At 41.9% G+C, this 21,573-nt stretch overlaps 1 protein-coding gene across 3 annotated transcripts in view; it reads right to left on the bottom strand.

The window, feature by feature from the left end:
• cntnap3 (contactin associated protein family member 3) overlaps nucleotides 1-21,573 on the bottom strand; it is a 226,201-nt gene that overhangs the window by 110,868 nt on the left and 93,760 nt on the right. For all 3 annotated transcript variants that reach the window (XM_046306791.1, XM_046306790.1, XM_046306789.1), the window contains exon 5: nucleotides 14,542-14,751. In XM_046306791.1, coding sequence (XP_046162747.1) covers nucleotides 14,542-14,751 — 210 coding nt within the window. The remainder of the gene's footprint in view (nucleotides 1-14,541; nucleotides 14,752-21,573) is intronic.

Consider the following 21,573-nt stretch of genomic DNA (forward strand, 5'->3'; position numbering starts at 1 on the left):
ACTCAGACGGCTACACCTATGTTACGTTACAGCCTTCTTCTAAAACTGATCAATCTACAACAATACCCCATAATAACAAAGCAAAAATACATTTAGAAATCTTTACTAATTTATTAAAAATAAAACCTGAAATATCACATTTACATAAGTATTCAGACCCTTTACTTGTTGAAGCACCTTTGGCAGCGATTACAGCCTTAAGCCTCCTACAAACTTGGCTCACCTGTATTTGTGGAGTTTTTCCCATTCTTCTCTGCAGATCCTCTCAAACTCTGTCAGATTGGATGGGGAGCGTCGCTGCACAGCTATGTCCAGGTCTCCCCAGAGATGTTCGATCGGGTTCAAGGCTGGCTGGGCCACTCAAGGACATTCAGCGACTGTTGGATTGGCTGTGTGCTTAGGGTCGTTGTCTTGTTGTAAGGTGAACCTTCACCCCGGTCTGAAGTTCTGAGTGCTCTGGAGCAAGTTATCATGAAGGATGTCTCTGTATTTTACTCCGTTCATCTTTCACTCAATCCTGACTAGTCTTCCAGTCCTGGCCGCTGAAAAATATCCCCACAGCATGATGCCGCCACCACCATGCTTCACCGTAGGGATGGTATTGGCCAGGTGTTTAGCGGTGCCTGGTTTCCTCCAGACGTGATGCTTGGCATTCAGGCCAAAGAGTTCAATCTTGAGAATCTTGTTTCTCATGGTCTAAGAGTCCTTTAGGTGCCTATTGGAAAACTCCAAGTGGGCTGTCATGTGCCTTTTACTGAGGAGTGGCTTCCGTCTGGCCACTCTACCATAAAGGCCTGCCTGATTGGTAGAGTGCTGCAGAGATGGTGTCCTTCTGGAAGGTTCTCTGATCTCCACAGAGGAACTCTGGAGCTCTGTCAGAGTGACCATCAGGTTCTTTGTCACCTCCCTGACCAATGCCATTCTCCCCCAATTGCTCAGTTTGCCCAGCAGTCATCTCTAGGAAGAGTCTTGGTGGTTCCAAACTTTTTCCATTTAAGAACGATGGAGGCCACTGTGTTCTTGGGGACCTTCAATGCTGCAGACATTTTTAAGTAACCTTGTGCCTCGACACAATCCTGTCTCGGAGCTCTACGGACAATTCTTTCTACCTCATGGCTTGGTTTTTGCTCTGACATGCATTGTCAACTGTGGCATCTTAGGTAGACAAGTGTATCTTTACAAATAATTTTTAATCAATTGAATTTGTCACAATCTCCAATCAAGTTGGAGAAACATCTCAAGGATGATCAATGAAAACAGGATGCACCAGAGCTCAATTTCAACTCTCTTATTAAAGGGTCTGAATACTTATGCATATAAGGTATATGTTTTACATTTTTAACATATTTGCAAAAAAATGTAAAGCCTTGTTTACGCGTTGTCGTTATGGGGTATTGTGTGTAGATTGATGAGGAAAAATTGTATTTAATCAATTTTAGAAGAAGGCTGTAACGTAAGAAAATATGGAAAAAGTGAAATGGTCTGAATTCTTTCCAAATGCACTGTACACCATATACACACATTCACTCACACTATATTGACACTTTCACACAAAACCCACACACATGCACACACACAAACTTTTACACTCATCATTTGATCCTGCTACTCTGTTCTTTATTTTACTCTTATTATAATCAACCCTGATGCCTGGTCACTTTACCCTGCCTTCATGTTCATCTACCTCAAATACCTCATACCTCTTCACATTGATGTGGTACTCCCTATATATATTTTATTCCTTTCACGTTAAAGTCTACACCAGTTGTATTCGGCGCATGTGACAAATAAAATTTGATTGACTTTTGACCAAGGGCCATTTGAGACGTAACACTTACATAAACCATGCTGGTGAAATTCTGCCTAGGTACAGTGATGCTAAAGGAGCCAGTTTGGAAATAGAAAAATAGATGGGCACACAGTAAAGTACAGCAACCTTATATTATCTACACAAACTCATTTGTCTAAATGGCCGTCTGAAAACTGCCATTTTACGTACATGTCTGCTGTTGACCAGCAGAAATGCAGATATCTTATTTAAAGGGGAAACCATGAAAGCCATAGCTCTTCCTAAGGTTGGGTAGTGAATGCCTTGTGTCTCTGCACAATCTGTCTCATATAATCTCACTATATTTGATGGAGAATAAACTGGAGTACTCATGGGGACAATCTGAAAACAGCATAACTTAATTGTATTGCACATGTTACTGTTGTTTGCTGCAACTTTAAATCAGATTACCAATGATGGCAAAAAAAATCTTATCTAGATACAGGCCATTTCAATTATTTCAACATGTCATACTCAAATTGCTGTGATCGTAAACACTTGCTCTAAAACACTGCATATACATAACCTACAATCAATTGTGCAAAAAAAGCTGGAGAAAAAAACAGCTATCCAGCTACAGTACATGGCAAGGAATACACCTTGTGCTTAGTTCAGTGAACCATAAAAATGTAATAGGTCAACATATAATCATTGACAAACTTAGTCATTAAGAATGATGGAGAAGCATGTTGAAATGTTCTGACTGATAATTGGACTGTGATATTATGACTGTACTTTCAGAGGAAAACTAATCACATGTTATATTGATTATAATAAAACGTCTGGTTCGAACCCTGATTGGCTGACAGCCGTGGTATATAAGACATTATAATCTGGGTTGGTCGAGCCCTGAATGATGTAAGATGGAGCCGGAGAGGATGGCTGCCGTTACAAGGCGACAGGACCAGACTGATTACCAGGACATGTACTCCGAGAATGCACTGACCAACTGGCAAGTGTCTTCAATTAAATTTTCAACCTCTCCCTGTCTGAGTCTGTAATACCAACATGTTCCAAGCAGACCACCATAGTCTCTGTGCCCAAGAACACTAAGGTAACCTGCCTAAATTAATACCGACCCGTAGCACTCACGTCTGTAGCCATGAAGTTTTTTGAAAGGTTGGTTATGGCTCACATCAACACCATTATCCAGAAACCCTAGACCCACTCCAATTTGCATACCGGACCAAACAGATCCACAGATGATACAATCTCTATTGCACTGTACACTGCCCATTCTCACCTGGACAAAAGGAACACCTATGTGAGAATGCTATTCATTGACTACAGCTCAGCGTTCAACACCACAGTGCCCTCAAAGCTCATCACTAAGCTAAGGACCCTGGGACTAAACACCTTCCTCTGCAACTAGATCCTGGACTTCCTGACGGGCCAACCCCAGATGGTAAGGGTAGGTAACAACACATCCGCCACTCTGATCCTTAACACGGGGGCCCCTCAGGGATGCGTGCTCAGTCCCCTCCTGTACTCCCTGTTCACTCATGACTACACGGCCAGGCATGACTCCCACACCATCATTAAGTTTGCCGATTACATAACAGTGGTAGGCCTGAACACCAACAATGACGAGACAGCATATAGGGAGGAGGCCAAAGACCTGGCCATGTGGTGCTAGGACAACAACCTCTCCCTCAACGTGATCAAGACTAAGGAGATGATTGTGTACTACAGGAAAAGGAGGACCGAGCACGCCCCCATTCTCATCGACGTGGCTGTAGTGGAGCTGTAGTGGCTGTAGTGTAGCTGTAGAGCTGTAGTGGTTCCTTTGTGTCCACATCACCAACAAACTCACATGGTCCAAGCACACCAAGACAGCCGTGAAGAGGGTACATCAAAACCTATTCCCCTTAGGAGACTGAAAAGATTTGTCATTGGTCCTCAGATCCTCAAAAGGTTCTTCAGTTGCACCATCGAGAGTATCCTGACTAGAGGTCGACCGATTATGATTTTTCAACGCCGATACCAATTATTGGAGGACTAAAAAAGCTGATGCCGATTAATCGGACGATTTTATTTATTTATTTATTTGCAATAATTACAATTACAACAATACTGAATGAACATTTTATTTTCACTTAATATAATACATCAATCAAATCCATTTAGACTCAAATAAATAATGAAACATGTTCAATTTGGTTTAAATGATGTAAAAACCAAGTGTTGCAGAAGAAAGTAAAAGTGCAATATGTGCAATGTAAAAAAGCTAAAGTTTAAGTTCCTTGCTCAGAACATGAGAACATTTTAAAGCTGGTGGTTCCTTTGAAAATGAGTCTGCAATATACCCAGGTAAGAAGTTTTAGGTTGAGGTTATTATAGGAATTATAGGACTATTTCTCTCTATACCATTTGTATTTCATATAACTTTGACTATTGGATGTTCTTATAGGCACTTTAGTATTCCCAGTGTAACGTATAGCTTCCATCCCTCTCCTCGCCCCTACCTGGGCTCGAACCAGGAACACATTGACAACAGCCACCCTTGAAGCGTCGTTACCCATTGCTCCACAAAAGCTGCAGCCATTGCAGAGCAACGACTCCAAGTCTCAGAGCGAGTGACGTTTGAAACGCTATTAGCGCACAACCCGCTAACTAGCTAGCCATTTCACATCGGTTACACCCGCCTAATCTCGGGAGGGTGATAGGCTTGAAGTCATAAACAGGGCAATGTTCAAAGTATTGCGAAGAGCTGCTGGCAAACGCACGAAAGTGCTGTTTGGATGAATGCTTATGAGCCTGCTGCTGCCTACCACCGCTCAGTCAGACTGCTCTATCAAATATCAAATCAGCCTTAATTATAACATAATAGCACACAGAAATACGAGCCTCAGGTCATTAATATGGTCAAATCTGGAAACTATAATTTAGAAAATAAAACGTTTATTCTTTCAGTGAAATACGGAACTGTTACGTATTTTATCTAACGGGTGGCATTCATAAGTTTAAATATTCCAGTTACATTGCACAACCTTCAATGTTATATCATAATTACGTAAAATTCTGGCAAATTAGTTCGCAATGAGTCAGGCAGCCCAAACTGTTGCATATATCCTGACTCTGCGTGATATGAACGCAAGAGAAGTGACACACTTTCCCTAGTTTAATATTGTCTGCTAACATGAATTTATTTTAACTAAATATGCAGGTTTTAAAATGTATACTTCTGTGTATTGATTTTAAGAAAGACATTGATGTTTATGGTTAGGTACATTCGTGCAACGATTGTGCTTTTTTCGCAAATGCGCTTTCATTAAATCATCCCCCTTTTGGCGAAGTTGGCTGTCTTTGTAAGGAAGAAATAGTCTTCACAGTTCGCAACGAGCCACGCGGCCCAAACTGCTGCATTTACCCTGACTCTGTTGCACAGAACACAAGAGAAGTGATACAATTTCCCTAGTTAAAAGAAATGCATGTTAGCAGGCAATATTAACTAAATATGCAGGTTTAAAAATATATGCTTGTGTAATTTTAAGAAAGATGTTGATGTTTATGGTTAGGTACACATTGGTGCAACGACAGTGCTTTTTTCGGTAATGCGCTTGTTAAAATCACCCGTTTGGCGAAGTAGGCTATGATTCAATGATAAATTAACAGGCATCGATTATATGCAAGGTAGGACAATCTAGATAAACTAGTAATATCATCAACCATGTGTAGTTAACTAGTGATTATGTTAAGATTGTTTGTTTTTTATAAGATACATTTAATGCTAGCTAGCACCTTACCTTGGCTCCTTGCTGCAGTCGCATAACAGGTAGTCAGCCTGCCGTGGAGGCAATCTCCTCGTGGAGTGCAATATAATCAGCTATGATCAGTGTCCAAAAATGCAGATTACCGATTGTTATGAAAACTTGAAATCGGCCCTAATTAATCTGCCATTCCGATTAATCGGCCGACCTCCAATCCTGACTGGTTGCATCACTGCCTGGTATGGCAACTGCTCGGCCTCTGACCGCAAGGCACTACAGAGGGTAGTGCGTACGGTCCAGTACATCACTGGGGCCAAGCTTCCTGCCATCCAGGACCTCTTTAACATGACAGAGGAAGGCCCAAAAATGACACTTGCCAGCTGATCAAACTATCCACCCTAGTCTGTTCTCTCTGCTACCGCATGGCAAGTGGTACCAGAGCGCCAAGTCTAGGTCCAAGAAGCTTCTAAACAGCTTCTAACCCCAATCCATAAGACTTATATTATTATATTATTATTATTATATTATTATTATTATATTATTATTATTATATTATTATGTTATTATATATATATATATATATATGCCATTTAGCGGACGCTTTTATCCAAAGCGACTTACAGTCATGTGTGCATACATTCTACGTATGGGTGGTCCCGGGAATCGAACCCACTACCCTGGCGTTACAAGCGCCATGCTCTACCAACTGAGCTACAGAAGGACCATACTACTGAACATCTAATCAAATGGCTACCCAGACTACTTGCATTGCCCCCCCCCCCCCCTCTTTATGCTGCTGCTACTCTCTGTTATTATCTATACATAAGTAACTTTAATAACTCCACCCACATGTATATATTTTCTCAATTACCTTGACTAACCTGTGACCCCACACATTGACTCTGTACCGGTACCCCCCTGTATATAGCCTCGGTATTGTTATTTTACTGCTGCTCTTTAATTATTTGTTACTTTATTTCTATTTATTTTTTCTTAGAACTGCATTGTTGGTTAAGGGCTTGTAATTACCACAAGTCCGTTCTCCTCAATTAAGGTGCCACCAACCTCTTGTGTGGCTGACATAATCTCAACTCAGTTGGATACAGTTATCAACACACTTCCAGAATGCACTGGAGCAGGTCACATTGACCCTCATGTATTTGCATCCAATAAATATTACAGTTGACAGTTAAGAATTGGAGTGAAATATGAGCCAATGGTTCACAATATAAACAGGCATTTTGATTCATGTAAACTACAGAGGGAATGGAATGGTTTTGGATACAGGAAATACATCTTGGCAATCCATTTATTTCATTCATTTCCACATACAGGCAGCAAAGTTGCTGCAAACAGCTTGTGTCTGTCGGTCTGCGCCTTGGAGGGTGAACAGCCTAGGTTTTTCAATGTGAGCACTGCAGCCATATTGATTGCTCAGGCTTGCCTCATGAAAAGCCTTGGACCAAAGCTTTGTTGCGACTGTGTGTACATACAGTATGGCAGTGCATGTACATATACTGTATTTGCGTGTTTGGATAGATGTATGGGCAATAATGGTGTATGTGGAAGAATGGTATTGTGGTTTTCCTCAACAATAGGTGTATAAGTTATGTGTAGAGAATTCAATATTTATCCATTTTCACAACAAAGCCATATGTATTTTGTAAGTCGCTCTGGATAAGAGCGTCTGCTAAATGACCTAAATGTAAATGTAAATGTGTGCGTACTTGTTGTTTACGTATGCGTGTGAGTTTGTGAGCATGCACATGCATACATGTTTGAATGTAACTGACAGAGCAGATACAGGGGGTGGCATTTGCATAGTGCTATAGCAGTTCTCCATGTTCTCTATGGAGGGTTCCTGCCAGAGCCTGTATAGTCACAGCTTTAAAGTACAGTGTGCCCCTATAGCAACGTAAATCTGTCCTTTCCCCAATCCTCAGAGAAGCAGAGGAAGAATGGCCTGCCACCCCTCCCTCACACAGCCATTACAAGACCCTGAAACCTCCCTCACTCTCCCTCACACAGCCGTGATAAGGCCCTCTTACAAATGGAACTCACTGATTACCTCAAAGAGGAAGACCAGGACTGCATCCCAAATAGCACCCTATTCTCTATATACTATTGTGTACTACTTGGTCTAAATATGTGCACTACATAAGGGAATAGGGTGCCATCTAGGACGCACCAAGGAGAATAGCGTTTAATTTAAGGCTAGCCATCACAGTAACACAAACTGTGCAGAGAAAGCTTATTGACAGGGGAATGACAAGAGTTACAAGGCAATAGTAAACTGCAGAGAGGTCAATCCCCCCAGATAACCATCTCTGTCTACTCTACATTGTTATGGTCATATTGTGACATCCATCAATGTTGAAGGTACGAGAGGTACAGTATGCTGGTTACTGTTGCTTTCCAGGCACTTTTACTATCCTATATAGAGGACTCAATGTCAATGCTGTCCTGTATTGGGACTGTTTCTTATCAGGATTTGACTTGATTCTTGAGTAAATGGCTGCTTAATTATAGCTTCAGGTCTAATACACAGTCAGAGAGGTACTGACCTAAATTATGCAGATAATTCAACCTTGCATTAAAACCGAGGAAGAGTCACACTAATTCAATAGACACAACATTACATTCATGTGAGAGAGAAGAGAAAGACTGAGTGAAAGAGACAGACAGAGTTTACATTGGTAAATTACAGCATGAAACAAATTGGAAAGAGAGGGGGAGGAAGAGAGGGGGAGGAAGAGAGGGGGAAGGAGAGAGGGGGAAGGAGAGAGGGGGAAGGAGAGAGGGGGAGGGAGAGAGAGGGGGAAGGAGAGAGGGGAGAGAGGATAGATGGAAAAATAAGAAAAAAAAATGATAAATAATATACGCTATTTAGCAAACACTTTTATCCAAAGTGACTTACAATCATGCATGCATACATTTTATGTATGGGCCTTCTTGGGAATTGAACCCACTATCCTTCTGTTGCAAGGGCCATGCTCTATCAACTGAGCTACAGATGATAAATAAGGTAACCAACTGAAATCCATTTGACCTCATTTCTACCACCATATGTGCACCTAAAAAAAACTCTGGACAACCTTCACTCCACACACAAAGCTCTCTGTTGCCCTTTATTTGGCAAATCTGACCATAACTCTATTCTCCTGATTCCTTCTTCCAAGCAAAAACTCAAACAGAAAGTACCAGTGACACAATCAATTTGGAAGTGGTCAGTTGACGCGGATGCTAAGCTTACATGACTGTTTCGTTAGCACAGACTGGAATATGTTCCAAGATGAATCCGATGGCATTGAGGAGTTTAACACATCAGTCAACGGCTTCATTAATAAGTGCATCGATGACGTCTTCCCCACAGTGACGCTACGTACATATCCAACCAGAATCCATGGATTACAGACAACATCTGCACTGAGTTAAAAGCTAGAGCTGCTGCTTTCAAGGAGCGGGACACCAATCCGGACATTTATAAGAAATCCCGCTATGCCCTCCAACAAACCATCACATGAAAAGCATCAATAAAGGACTAAAATCGAATCCTACTACACCGACTCTGATGCTTGCAGGATGTGGCAGGGCTTGCAAACTATCATGGATTACAAAGGGAAACCCAGCTGAAAGCCTTTTTCTTATTTTATTTCACCTTTATTTAACCAGGTAGGCTAGTTGAGAACAAGTTCTCATTTGCAACTGCGACCTGGCCAAGATAAAGCATAGCAGTGTGAACAGACAACACAGAGTTACACATGGAGTAAACAATTAACAAGTCAATAACACAGTAGAGAGAAGAAAAAAAGGGAGTCTATATACATTGTGTGCAAAAGGCATGAGGTAGGCGAATAATTACAATTTTGCAGATTAACACTGGAGTGATAAATGATCAGATGGTCATGTACAGGTAGATATATTGGTGTGAAAAAGAGCAGAAAAGTAAATAAATAAAAACAGTATGGGGATGAGGTAGGTAAAAATGGGTGGGCTATTTACCGATAGACTATGTACAGCTGCAGCGATCGGTTAGCTGCTCAGATAGCAGATGTTTGAAGTTGGTGAGGGAGATAAAAGTCTCCAACTTCAGCGATTTTTGCAATTCGTTCCAGTCACAGGCAGCAGAGAACTGGAACGAAAGGCGGCTAAATGAGGTGTTGGCTTTAGGGATGATCAGTGAGATACACCTGCTGGAGCGTGTGCTACGGGTGGGTGTTGCCATCGTGGCCAGTGAACTGAGATAAGGCGGAGCTTTACCTAGCATGGACTTGTAGATGACCTGGAGCCAGTGGGTCTGGCGACGAATATGTAGCGAGGGTCAGCCGACTAGAACATACAGGTCGCAGTGGTGGGTGGTAGAAGGTGCTTTAGTGACAAAACGGATGGCACTGTGATGAACTGCATCCAGTTTGCTGAGTAGAGTGTTAGAAGCAATTTTGTAGATGACATTGCCGAAGTCGAGGATTGGTAGGATAGTTAGTTTTACTAGGGTAAGTTTGGCTGGCGGTGTGAGTGAAGGAGGCTTTGTTGCGGAATAGAAAGCCGATTCTAGATTTGATTTTCGATTGGAGATGTTTGATATGAGTCTGGAAGGAGAGTTTACAGTCTAGCCAGACACCTAGGTACTTATAGATAGATACCACATATTCAAGGTCGGAACCATCCAGGGTGGTGATGCTAGTCAGGCGTGCGGGTGCAGGCAGCATACGGTTGAAAAGCATGCATTTGGTTTTACTAGCGTTTAATAATATAATAATAATAATATATGCCATTTAGCAGACGCTTTTAAGAGCAGTTGGAGGCCACGGAAGGAGTGTTGTATGTCATTGAAGCTCGTTTGGAGGTTAGATAGCACAGTGTCCAAGGACGGGCCGGAATTATATAGAATGGTGTCTTCTGCGTAGAGGTGGATCAGGGAATCGCCCGCAGCAAGAGCAACATCATTGATATATACAGAGAAAAGAGTCGGCCCGAGAATTTAACCCTGTGGCACTCCCATAGAGACTGCCAGAGGACCGGACAGCATGCCCTTCGATTTGACACACTGAACTCTGTCTGCAAAGTAGTTGGTGAACCAGGCAAGGCAGTCATCAGAAAAACCGAGGCTACTGAGTCTGCCGATAAGAATATGGTGATTGACAGAGTCGAAAGCCTTTGCAAGGTCGATGAAGATGGCTGCACAGTACTGTCTTTTATCGATGGCGGTTATGATATCGTTTAGTACCTTGAGCGTGGCTGAGGTGCACCCGTGACCGGCTCGGAAACCAGATTGCACAGCGGAGAAGGCACGGTGGGATTCGAAATGGTCAGTGACCTGTTTGTTGACTTGGCTTTCGAAGACCTTAGATAGGCAGGGCAGACAACTTAAAGCCTACCAGACAACTTAAATACCTTCTACGCTCGCTTCGAGACAAGCAACACTGAACCATGCGTGACAGCACCAGCTGTTCCGGACAACAGTATGATCACGCTCTCCATTGCAGATGTGAGTAAAACCTTTAAACAGCTTAACATTCTTAAAGCCGCAGAGCCAGACAGGTTACCAGGACGAGTACTCAAAACATGCGTTGACCAGCTGGCAAGTGTCTTCAATGACATTTTCAATCTTTCCCTGACCCAGTCTGTAATACCTACAAGTTTCAAGCAAACCACCATAGTCCCTATGCCCAAGATAACCAAGGTAACCTGTCTAAATGACTACTGCCCCATAGCACTCACATCTGTAGCCATGAAATGCTTCAAACGGCTGGTCATATCTGAGATCAACACCATGATCCCAGAAACCCTGCACCCACTCCAATTCGCATACTGCCTCAACAGGTCCACAGATGAAGCAATCTCAATCGCACTCCACACTGCCCTTTCCCACCTGGACAAAAGGAACACCTAGGTGAGAATGATGTTCATTGACTGCAGCTCAGCGTTCAAAACCATAGTGCTCTCCATGCTCATCATTAAGCTAAGGACCCTGGAACAATTCGCTCTGCAACTGGATCCTGGACTTCTTGACGGGCTGCCCCCAGGTGTTGAGGTTAGGCAACAACACATCCACCATGCTGACCCACAACATGGGAGCACCTCATGGGTGTATGCTCTGTCCCCTCCTGTACACCCTGTTCACCCACGACTGTGTGGCCATGCACAAATCCAACACCATCATTAAGTTTGCAGACGACACGACGGTGTTAGGCCTAATCTCCAATGACGATGAGACAGCCTATAAGGAAGATGTCAAAGATCTGGCAGTGTAGTGCCAGTACAACATCCTCTCCCTCAATATCGGCCAGACAAAAGAGCTGATCTGGACTACAGGAAATGGAGAGCGAACACACCCCTATTCACATCGACAAGGCTGTAGTGGAGTGGGTCGAGAGTTTCAAATGCCTCGGTGTCCACATCACTAAGGTCCTATCATGGTCCAGTCATACCAACACAGTCGTGAAGAGGTACGCATCTTCGCCCTCAGGAGAATGAAAAGATTTTGCGTGGGCCCTAAGATCCTAAAAATGTTCTACAGCTGCACCATTGAGAGCATCTTGACTGGCTGCATCACCACTTGGTAAAGCAACTGCTCGGCATCCAACTGGAAGGTGAAGGCAGAGGGCAGTACCTCACTGGGGCCGAACTCCCTGCCTTCCAGGACCTCTATACAAGGCGTTGTCAGAGGAAGGGGTTAAAAATTGTCAAAGACTCCAGCCACCCAAGTAATAGACTGTTCTTTCTGCTACCGCAGGGCAAGTGGTACCAGAGTGCCATAAGACTGCTGAACAGTTCATCAAAAGGCTACCCAGACTATTTACATTGACGCCCTTTATTATTACATTTTTCATGCAGAATGTACACTCACTAGACTTCACCCACACACTCACACATACTATTCTGACACTCCAACACACATACATTAAATATGATCACTCACACAACACATGCATATTGACGCCACACACTCACACTCTTCACACACGCTGATGCTACTTTATTAATGAATTATCCTGATTGCCTGGTTACTTTTACCACTACAGTACCTACATGTACATACTTTATTACCTCAATGACCTCAACTACCTGGTACCCCTGCACATTGACTCTGTACTGGTACCCCTTGTATGTAGCCTCATTGTTTTTATCGTGTTAATATTTCCTTTTTTATTTGTCAAATATTTTTCTTACTATTTAGCTCTGCATTGTTGGGAATGGCCTTGTAAGTTAGCATTTCACAGTAAAGTCTACACCTGCTGTATTCGGCGCATGTGACCAACAACATTTGATTTTGATTTGAAGAGGGAAAGAGAAATAAAGAGGCAGAGGGAAGGAGAGAAAGGGTGATGTAAAATACGAAGAGAGGGAGAGCGTCCCGACAATGCTTTGATTGAGGCAGAGCCACAGTTCTTTTGTCAGCGCCAGTCCATATCAAGATAAACAGAATGACATAATCTCTCGTCCATCATAACAACGGATGGTTTTCATTTTCTCCCTCTGAGCTTTCCTTTAAAAATGACAGCACTAACCATGGTTTACTGTCGGCTAGTTGACTATCAGCGTCATTCAATCACATTGTGTAGAAGAGAACAACTATTGCAGGGAAAACTGTAGCTGCTGTTGAGGACATTCAGTGTATTGGAGAGGTCTAGCCAGAGCCATGCATGTGGCATGGCTCTAAGGTAGACAGAAATGGCAGTGCCTAGACTCTATGCCCTAGAGGGAAAACCTAACCTGCCTAGCGAATTGCCTATAAGCGTTATGATTGGAATTTCTATACATGTAGAAACCAGAGTTCTTGCCATCAATGGAAAAACCTGGTTAAATATATAAATGTTAAATAAAAAATGGATATAAACTCTCATAAACAGAGTTTTTGAAATATGCAGAAGATGATCAGACAAGGAGACCGGTCTATCCAGGTTCATCACTACTTCTACCAAAACCGAAATGTTTAAACCTGGCCACTCAAATAGTTTGTGTACTCACAAGTTACAACCCTCTTCAGTATGACCTTACTCATCATGTAGTGTAAAATGTTATACTGTAGCCTATGGCCATTTGGATTTATTAAGTGCAGCAGACAATTTTGATCCCTTCAACTAGTTTGATAAACTATGATTGTTTTTTGCCTTTTATTCTGTTTTGGCACAGGTCCAGTCTGTCACCTGCTGTTTTAATTTCCTCTTCTTATTATGTTGACAATCACGTTATTCCAGTGACAAATTGTGGGGTTTTCATTTTATTCAACTAATAACGAATAGCAGAGCATCCCACAGTAAAGACCCTTTATTGGGTTTTGGATTGGATAACCTAAGTAACCGACTACAGTATACAGCAAACTGCAGATTGCAGCAATAAGATATCCTTAAATCATTCAGTAGTTGCAGAATTTATTATGGTCCTAAGTTATCGTAAGTGTCTCAATAATTATGTGTAGGTCTGCTGTGTATTAGACATGTTTAGTGTGCTGATAGTACAGTGTGTGTGTGTGTGTGTGTGTGTGTGTGTGTGTGTGTGTGTGTGTGTGTGTGTGTGTGTGTGTGTGTGTGTGTGTGTGTGTGTGTGTGTGTGTGTGTGTGTGTGTGTGTGTGTGTGTGTGTGTGTGTGTGTGTGTGTGTGTGTTGATAGTGCTTAGTGGATATCTACTGTACTAACCTCCCGGTGAAGAGAGAGGTGTCTCTCTCAAGCCTAGTGGTATGCAACAGACAGATGGTCCTGCTAAGAGGTGCACCATATGTTGATGCCTTGGACAGTCTGACAAGCTGAGAACATAACACCACCTGAAGTTTAGCCCCACTTATGCCTGGTAAACATGAAACTTTCTTTCCCTGTCTGCTGTGCATCGTAGTAAGTATAGTAGTTGATGTAACATACTATGGTAGGCTATTCCCCTAAAACACTGGGTCAGCTCCAAACACATTCTATACTGTGAAAACTATTTATCATAAAAAAAGTATAGTGAACGTCATAAAGGACATGCGAGATAAATGGATTTTATTGTACTAGAGGCCACTGTACCTTTTCTGAGATGGAGTAAAAGTTTTCCTTTGTGTAACTCCAGTGTGATGGTGTGATCATCTTGTCCCTCTGTGTGTATCAAGGTCCCAGAGTTCTGCAGGGTTTTGAACTTCAGAGAGATGGTGTCTTTGGCTGTTTGACTTGATGTTGGGTTAGGGCTGAACCTGTAGAGCAAGCAGCTGCTGCCGTCAAACCTTGCCACGTCAGACTCTGCAAACAACACATTTACAAGTAAAGATTATACTGTAGAGTATAGTAGTACAAACAACACATTCACAAGTAAAGATTGTACAGTAGAGTATAGTAGTACTGTACAACCTACACATTTACAAGTAAAGATTATACAGTAGAGTATGGTAGTACAATCTAACACGGCAAACTTTACATTTAATTGTTTATATTTTAGCAGATGCTCTTATCTAGAGTGACTTACAGTATCGGGTCCATACATTTTCATAGTGGTCCCCCTTAGGACTCAAACCCACAACCCTGGCATTGCAAGTGCCATTCTCTACCAACTGAGCTATAAGGGACTACATTACGAACCTGTGATAGTAGAAGTTAAATTCACAACCCTCATCTTCAGCAGGAAAACAAATGCATACATTCTATTCAGAAACCCAGTGGGAAACACTTGTTGAAATAACATCAGCTGTAATGCTGGTTGTAATGAGCCAATTTCAACCTGATTTGACCACTGGGATACCGAAGAGAATAGTAGAGACGTTATTCACACTCAGTGGCAGCCATTCATTGCGTTCAGTGTTTTTATTAGCAATTAGATGTGCATTATAGGCTCCAGTATGTGCTGGTTGAGTGAGATTTAGAGCCGGAGCTAATTTCTCCTTACTTAACTGCCTCTAATGAGGCAGGGTAGCCTTGGTCCATCACACATCAAACCACTTCCATCACTAGATCAGTCTTTTTCATGATTATGATTGAAGAGCTGTGATTAAAGACTAAAGAAGACTTTAATGTGAGAGTACTGACCTTTTATCTTATGCTTTTACCTTATTGATATTGTTTGCAATGCATTGTAAGTTGAATATGACATACTTAAACATATGTCATTTTGGGATTACAGGCCTATTTCCCTGGCATTTACTTTCACGGTTACAAATTACATTGTTAAATGGTCATTACAGAATAATAATACCTATAGCACAGGTAGCAGTCACTGAGGGTTAAAACATAAACCCTTCAGAATGCTGTTCCATAGCCAAAAGCCAGTTAAATAAGTATAAACAAACCGTGGGCAATAATCGTTTTAAGAGTAAAACTGTCTGCTCTTATGTATAATCATTCAAAACACAATATAAAATATCAAAACACATCCACTCTGTCCTCGCTTATCCACAATTTAATACATCTCCTCCCAATAGTGCTGCATACAAAAAGAACACAAAACTATTCATATATTTGTTTAATATACATCATAAATCACCGCTCTACAATGGAGGACTGATTAAAAAACAAACAATCCAAGGACAGGTTGTTGGACTGAGGGAGAAACAGAGCCACAGTGTGAGACATAACAGATATGGATGTCTGTGTGAGACATGCTCGCTGTAAACAGAAATGACAACAGTGATGAAAAAGAAAATAAATGGATCTTTTGCATATTGTTTGTTGGCTCATCCACAGAAAAGAGCATGCAGTTAGTACACGTACAGTCCTTCCCTTGCATTGTTTAATACTGGACATATGCAACAACGTCAATACAACCAGATTACAGTATTCTCATTGTAATAATGCAAAGATGGAAAACTTTGATGTGGGTGGGGACCATGAAAAATCTGAACTCATCATGAGGGGCTGCTGTGGATGATGAGGGGCCGCAGTCAGAGCCGGCCCCAGCCTTTTAGGGGCCCTAAGTGTTTTGGGGTTTGTTTCAGAGTTTAATTCCTGCTAATCTGCACATTTTGTTATTGGGCATAGAGAAAATGTTGCAGTTTTAAAATAAGTTTGGTGCAATTCTACACATTTTGCCATGGGGCAGAGAGAAGATTTTGCACTTGTCTAACTAATGTCATGCAAAATTTAACTATTTAACTATTTTAAAATAGTTAAAAGGGGCAGAAATAAAATTGTGCAGTTTTACAGCTAATGTCCTGCAATTCCACACATTTTACCATAGGGTGGAGAGAAAGGTTTCCAGTTTTTAATATGATATCTGAGTGAAAGAGTCTAACAAAATAATGTACACACACACACAATATTGGGAAAGTCTTCAGAACCTTATTACAGCCATATTCTAAAATGGATGAAAGTGTTTGTTTTCGTCATCAATCTACATACAATACCCCATAATGAAAAACAGGTTTAGAATTTTTGCAAATAAAAAAAGAATAATAATGAAATAAATCACATTGTTGAATCAATTTTGGCAGTGATTACAGCCTCAAGTCTTCTTGAGCTATAAGCTATAAGCTTGGCACACCTGTATTAGGGGAGGTTCTCCCATTCTTCTCTGCAGATCCTCTCAAACTCTTGTCAGGTTGGATAGGGAGCGTCCCTGTACAGTTATTTTCAGGTCTGTTCAGAGATGTTCTATCAGGTTCAAGTCCAGGTTCTAGCTGGGCCACTCAAGGATATTCAGAGACTTGTTTCGAAGCCACTCCTGCGTTCACTTGGCTTGGCTTAGGGTCATTTTCCTGTTGGAAATTGAACCTTCGCCCCAGTCTGAGGTCCAGAGCACTCTGGAGCAGGTTATCATCAAGGGTATCTTTACTTTGCTGTGTTCATCTTTCCCTCGATCCTGACTAGTCTCCACATCATGATGCTGCCACCACCGTGCTACAGCGCAGGGACGATGCCAGGTTTCCTCCAGACTTGGCATTCAGGGCAAATCTTGTTTCCCATTATCTGAGAGTCCTTTAGGTGCCTATTGGCAAACTCCAAGTAGGCTGTAATGTACCTTTTACTGAGAAGTGGCTTCTATCTGGCCACTTTACAATAAAGGCCTGATTGGTGGAGTGCTGCAGAGATGGTAATCCTTCTGGAAGTTTCTCTCGTCTCCACAGATGAACTCTGGAGCTCTGTCAACCCTGATGCCTTCCATTTCCCCAGATTTCTCAGTTTGGATGAGCGGACAGCTCTAGGGAGAGTCTTGGTGGTTACAAACTTTTTCCATTTAAGAATGATGGAGGTCACTGTGTTCTTGGGGACCTTAAATGCTGCAGAAATATTTTGGTACCCTTCCCCCGATCGTGGTAAGACACAATCCTGTTTCAGAGCTATATGGACAGTTCCTTCATCCTCATGGTTTGGTTTTTGCTCTGACATTCACTGTCTACTGTGGGACCTTAGATGTGTCCCTTTCCAAATAATGTCCAATCAATTGAATTTACCACAGGTGGACTCCACAATCAAGTTGTAGAAACATCTGAAGGATGATCAATGGAAACAGGGTGCACCTTAGCTCAATTTTCGAGTCTCATAGTGTACAAAAGGCTGTGAAGTATTTGTAGATAATCATATCAGAGCTGTAGCTACGCCAGGATGTTACGGACAGCAGCTTCTCTTCTCCACTTGAGCAGAGAACCCTTTTCATCATTTATGTACGGGACTAGAGTTTTTTGTTATTAGTGGTTATACCTAGCCAGATCCTCTGTTGATGGAGCGGCTAAACACCCCTACACATCTCGTATCATGTCTGTTAGGTCTGGGTAAGATATGTATGAAAGAGAGAGTTAAGATAGTCAAGTTAAGTATTGAGACTTTCTTAGGAGTGAATTAACATAGTGAATTCAGGGGTGGCAGTAGAAAAGTCTGAAGTATTTGTAGGTAATCATTTCAATGATGTTACTTCATCATATCAGAGCTGGAGCTCCGCCCACCAGTGAAGTGGAGCAGAGCATACTGTGTTATCTCCAGCTCAGAGAAGGTCAGCTCGTGAGTAGTCAAGTGAGAGAAAGTTCCAGCCATCCTTGTGTTTTCCCACCATCTTGTCTGAAGATGCACTCTGTGAAGATAATGTCATATTTATGGTTATGCTAATTAGTAGTTTCAACTGCGAGCTTGCAATTGTGAGCTGGCTACCTCTGTTTTGGTTATTATATCATTAACCCTATATTGGTATAGGATAATGTCCCCCAGTGCATTGCCATATCTCGGACTGGCCAATAAAAATAAAAGATTACGATGGGCAAAAGAACAGAAACTGGACAGAGATATGGCTTTTTCTTTGCAACTGACTAGAAGGCCAGCATCCGTAGTCGCCTCTTCACTGTTGACGTTGAGACTGGTGTTTTGCGGGTACTATTTAATGAAGCTGCCAGTTGAGGACCTGTGAGGCATCTGTTTCTCAAACTAGACACTAATGTACTTGTGCTCTTGCTCAGTTGTGCACTGGTGCCTCCCACTCCTCTTTCTATTCTGATTAGATCCGGTTTGTGCTGTTCTGTGAAGGGAGTGGTATACCGCGTTGTACGAGATCTTCAGTTTCTTTGCAATTTCTCGCATGGAATAGCCTTCATTTCTCAGAACAAGAATAGACTGATGAGTTTCAGAATAAAGTACTTTGTTTCAGGCATTTTCAATCAAATCCACAAATGCTGATGCTCCAGACACTCAACTAGTCTAAAGAAGGTCAGTTTTTATTGCTTATTTAATCAGAACAACAGTTTCCAGCTCAAAAAGTAGTACACCGGCTCCAACGCTCGTCGGATTTGGCAGGGCTTGCAAACTATTACAGACTACAAATGGAAGCAAAGGCGAGACGTGCTAAGTGACACAAGCCAACCAAACAAGCTAAATTACTTATATGCTTGCTTCGAGGCAAGTAACACAAACATGCATGAGAGCATCAGCTGTTCCGGAAGACTGTGTGATCAAGCTCTCCGCAGTCGATGTGAGTAAGACCTTTAACCTCTTGATTCTAGCCATCCCGGATCCGGGATCGTGAATACAGCCTCAAGCTCATTACCATAATGCAACGTTAACTATTCATGAAAATCGCAAATGAAATAAATATGCTAGCTCTCAAGCTTAGCCTTTTGTTAACAACACTGTCATCTCAGATTTTCAAAATATGCTTTTCAACCATAGCAAAACAAGCATTTGTGTAACAGTATTGATAGCTAGCGTAGCATTTAGCGGGCAACATTTTCACAAAAACAAGAAAAGCATTCAAATAAAATAATTTACCTTTGAAGAACTTTGGATGTTTTCAATGAGGAGACTCTCAGTTAGATAGCAAATGTTCAGTTTGTCCAAAAAGATTATTTGTGTAGGAGAAATCGCTCCGTTTTGTACATCACGTTTGGCTACCAAAAACAATTCAGTCATCAAAACGCCAAACCTTTTTCCAAATTAACTCCATAATATCGACTGAAACATGGTAAACGTTGTTTAGAATCAATCCTCAAGGTGTTTTTCACATATCTCTGATTATATATCGTTCGTGGAAGTCTCCTCTCTCCCCTGAATCACATGGATGAATGCGTGCAGCTTGGAGATTACGCACCAATTTCGACAAAGGACACCGGGCGGACACCTGGTAAATGTAGTCTCTTATGGCCAATCTTCCAATGATATGCCTACAAATACGTCACAATGCTGCAGACACCTTGGGCAAACGGCAGAAAGCGTAGGCTCGTTCAGGGCACATTCACAGCCATATAAGGAGACAATGGAAAATAGAGCCTCAAAAATTCTGCTAATTTCCTGTTTGAAGTTTCATCTTGGTTTCGCCTGTAGCATCAGTTCTGTGGCACTCACAGATAATATCTTTGCAGTTTTGGAAACGTCAGAGTGTTTTCTTTCCAAAGCTGTCAATTATATGCATATTTCGTGACAAAATATCTTGTTTAAAAGCGGAAGGTTTTTTATCCATAAATTAAAAGAGCGCCCCCTATATCCAAGAAGTTAAAAAGGTCAACATTCACAAGGCCGCAGGGCCAGACAGATTACCAGGACGTGCACTACGAGCATGCGCTGACCAACTGGCAAGTGTCTTCAATTACATCTTTAACTAGCCTGTAATTCCAACATGTTTCAAGCAGACAACCATAGTCCATATGCCCAAGAACACTAAGGTAACCTGCCTAAATGACTACCGACCCGTGCACTCACATCTGCAGCCATGAAGTACTTTGAAAGGTTGGCCATGGATCACATCAACACCATTATCCAGAACCCTAGACACACTCCAATTTGCATACCGCCTACTCAGATCTACAGATGATGCAATCTCTATTGCACTCCACACTGCCCTTTCCCACCTGGACAAAAGGAACACCTGTGTGAGACTACTATTCATTGACTACAGCTCAGCGTTCAACACCATCACTAAGCTAAGGACCCGGGGACTAAACACCTCCCTCTGCAGCTGGAGCCTGGACCTCCTGACGGGCCGCCCCCAGGTGGTAAGGGTAGGTAACAACACATCCCCCACTGATCCTCAACACGGTGGTCACTCAGGGGTGGCTCAAGGCTCTACAACTGCACAAGGCTCTACAACTGCACCATCGAGAGCATCCTGACTGGTAGCATCACTGCCTGGTATGGCAACTGCTCGGCCTCCGATCTCGAGGAACTACAGAGGGTAGTGTGTATGATGTCCTATGAGTGTCATCTGATGAAGATCATCAAAGGTTAGTGATTCATTTTGTCGATATTTCTGCTTTTTGTGACTATCTTTGCATGGAAAAATGGCTGTGTTTTTTTTTTACTTGCGGTGATCTAACAATCATATGTTGTGATTTCGCTGTAAAGCTTCTTTTTATCGGACACGATGGGTAGATTAACAAGAAGTTTCTTTCATTTGCTGTATTGGACTTGTTAATGCGTGAAAGTTACATATTTCTAAAAAATATTTGTGAATTTCGCGTGCTGCCTTTTCAGCGGAATGTTGTCGAGGGGTTCAATGGAATAGTGATACAGTGAATTATAAGTTAAATAATCTGTCAACAATTTTGTGAGAAATTACTTGTGTCATGCACAAAGTAGATGTCCTAACCAATTTTCAAAAAGTATAGTTTGTTAAAAAAAGACATTTGTGGAGTGGTTGAAAAACAAGTTTTAATGACT

The sequence above is a fragment of the Oncorhynchus gorbuscha genome, linkage group LG16 (genome assembly GCF_021184085.1).
Source record: "Oncorhynchus gorbuscha isolate QuinsamMale2020 ecotype Even-year linkage group LG16, OgorEven_v1.0, whole genome shotgun sequence".
In the NCBI taxonomy this organism is placed as follows: domain Eukaryota; kingdom Metazoa; phylum Chordata; class Actinopteri; order Salmoniformes; family Salmonidae; genus Oncorhynchus; species Oncorhynchus gorbuscha.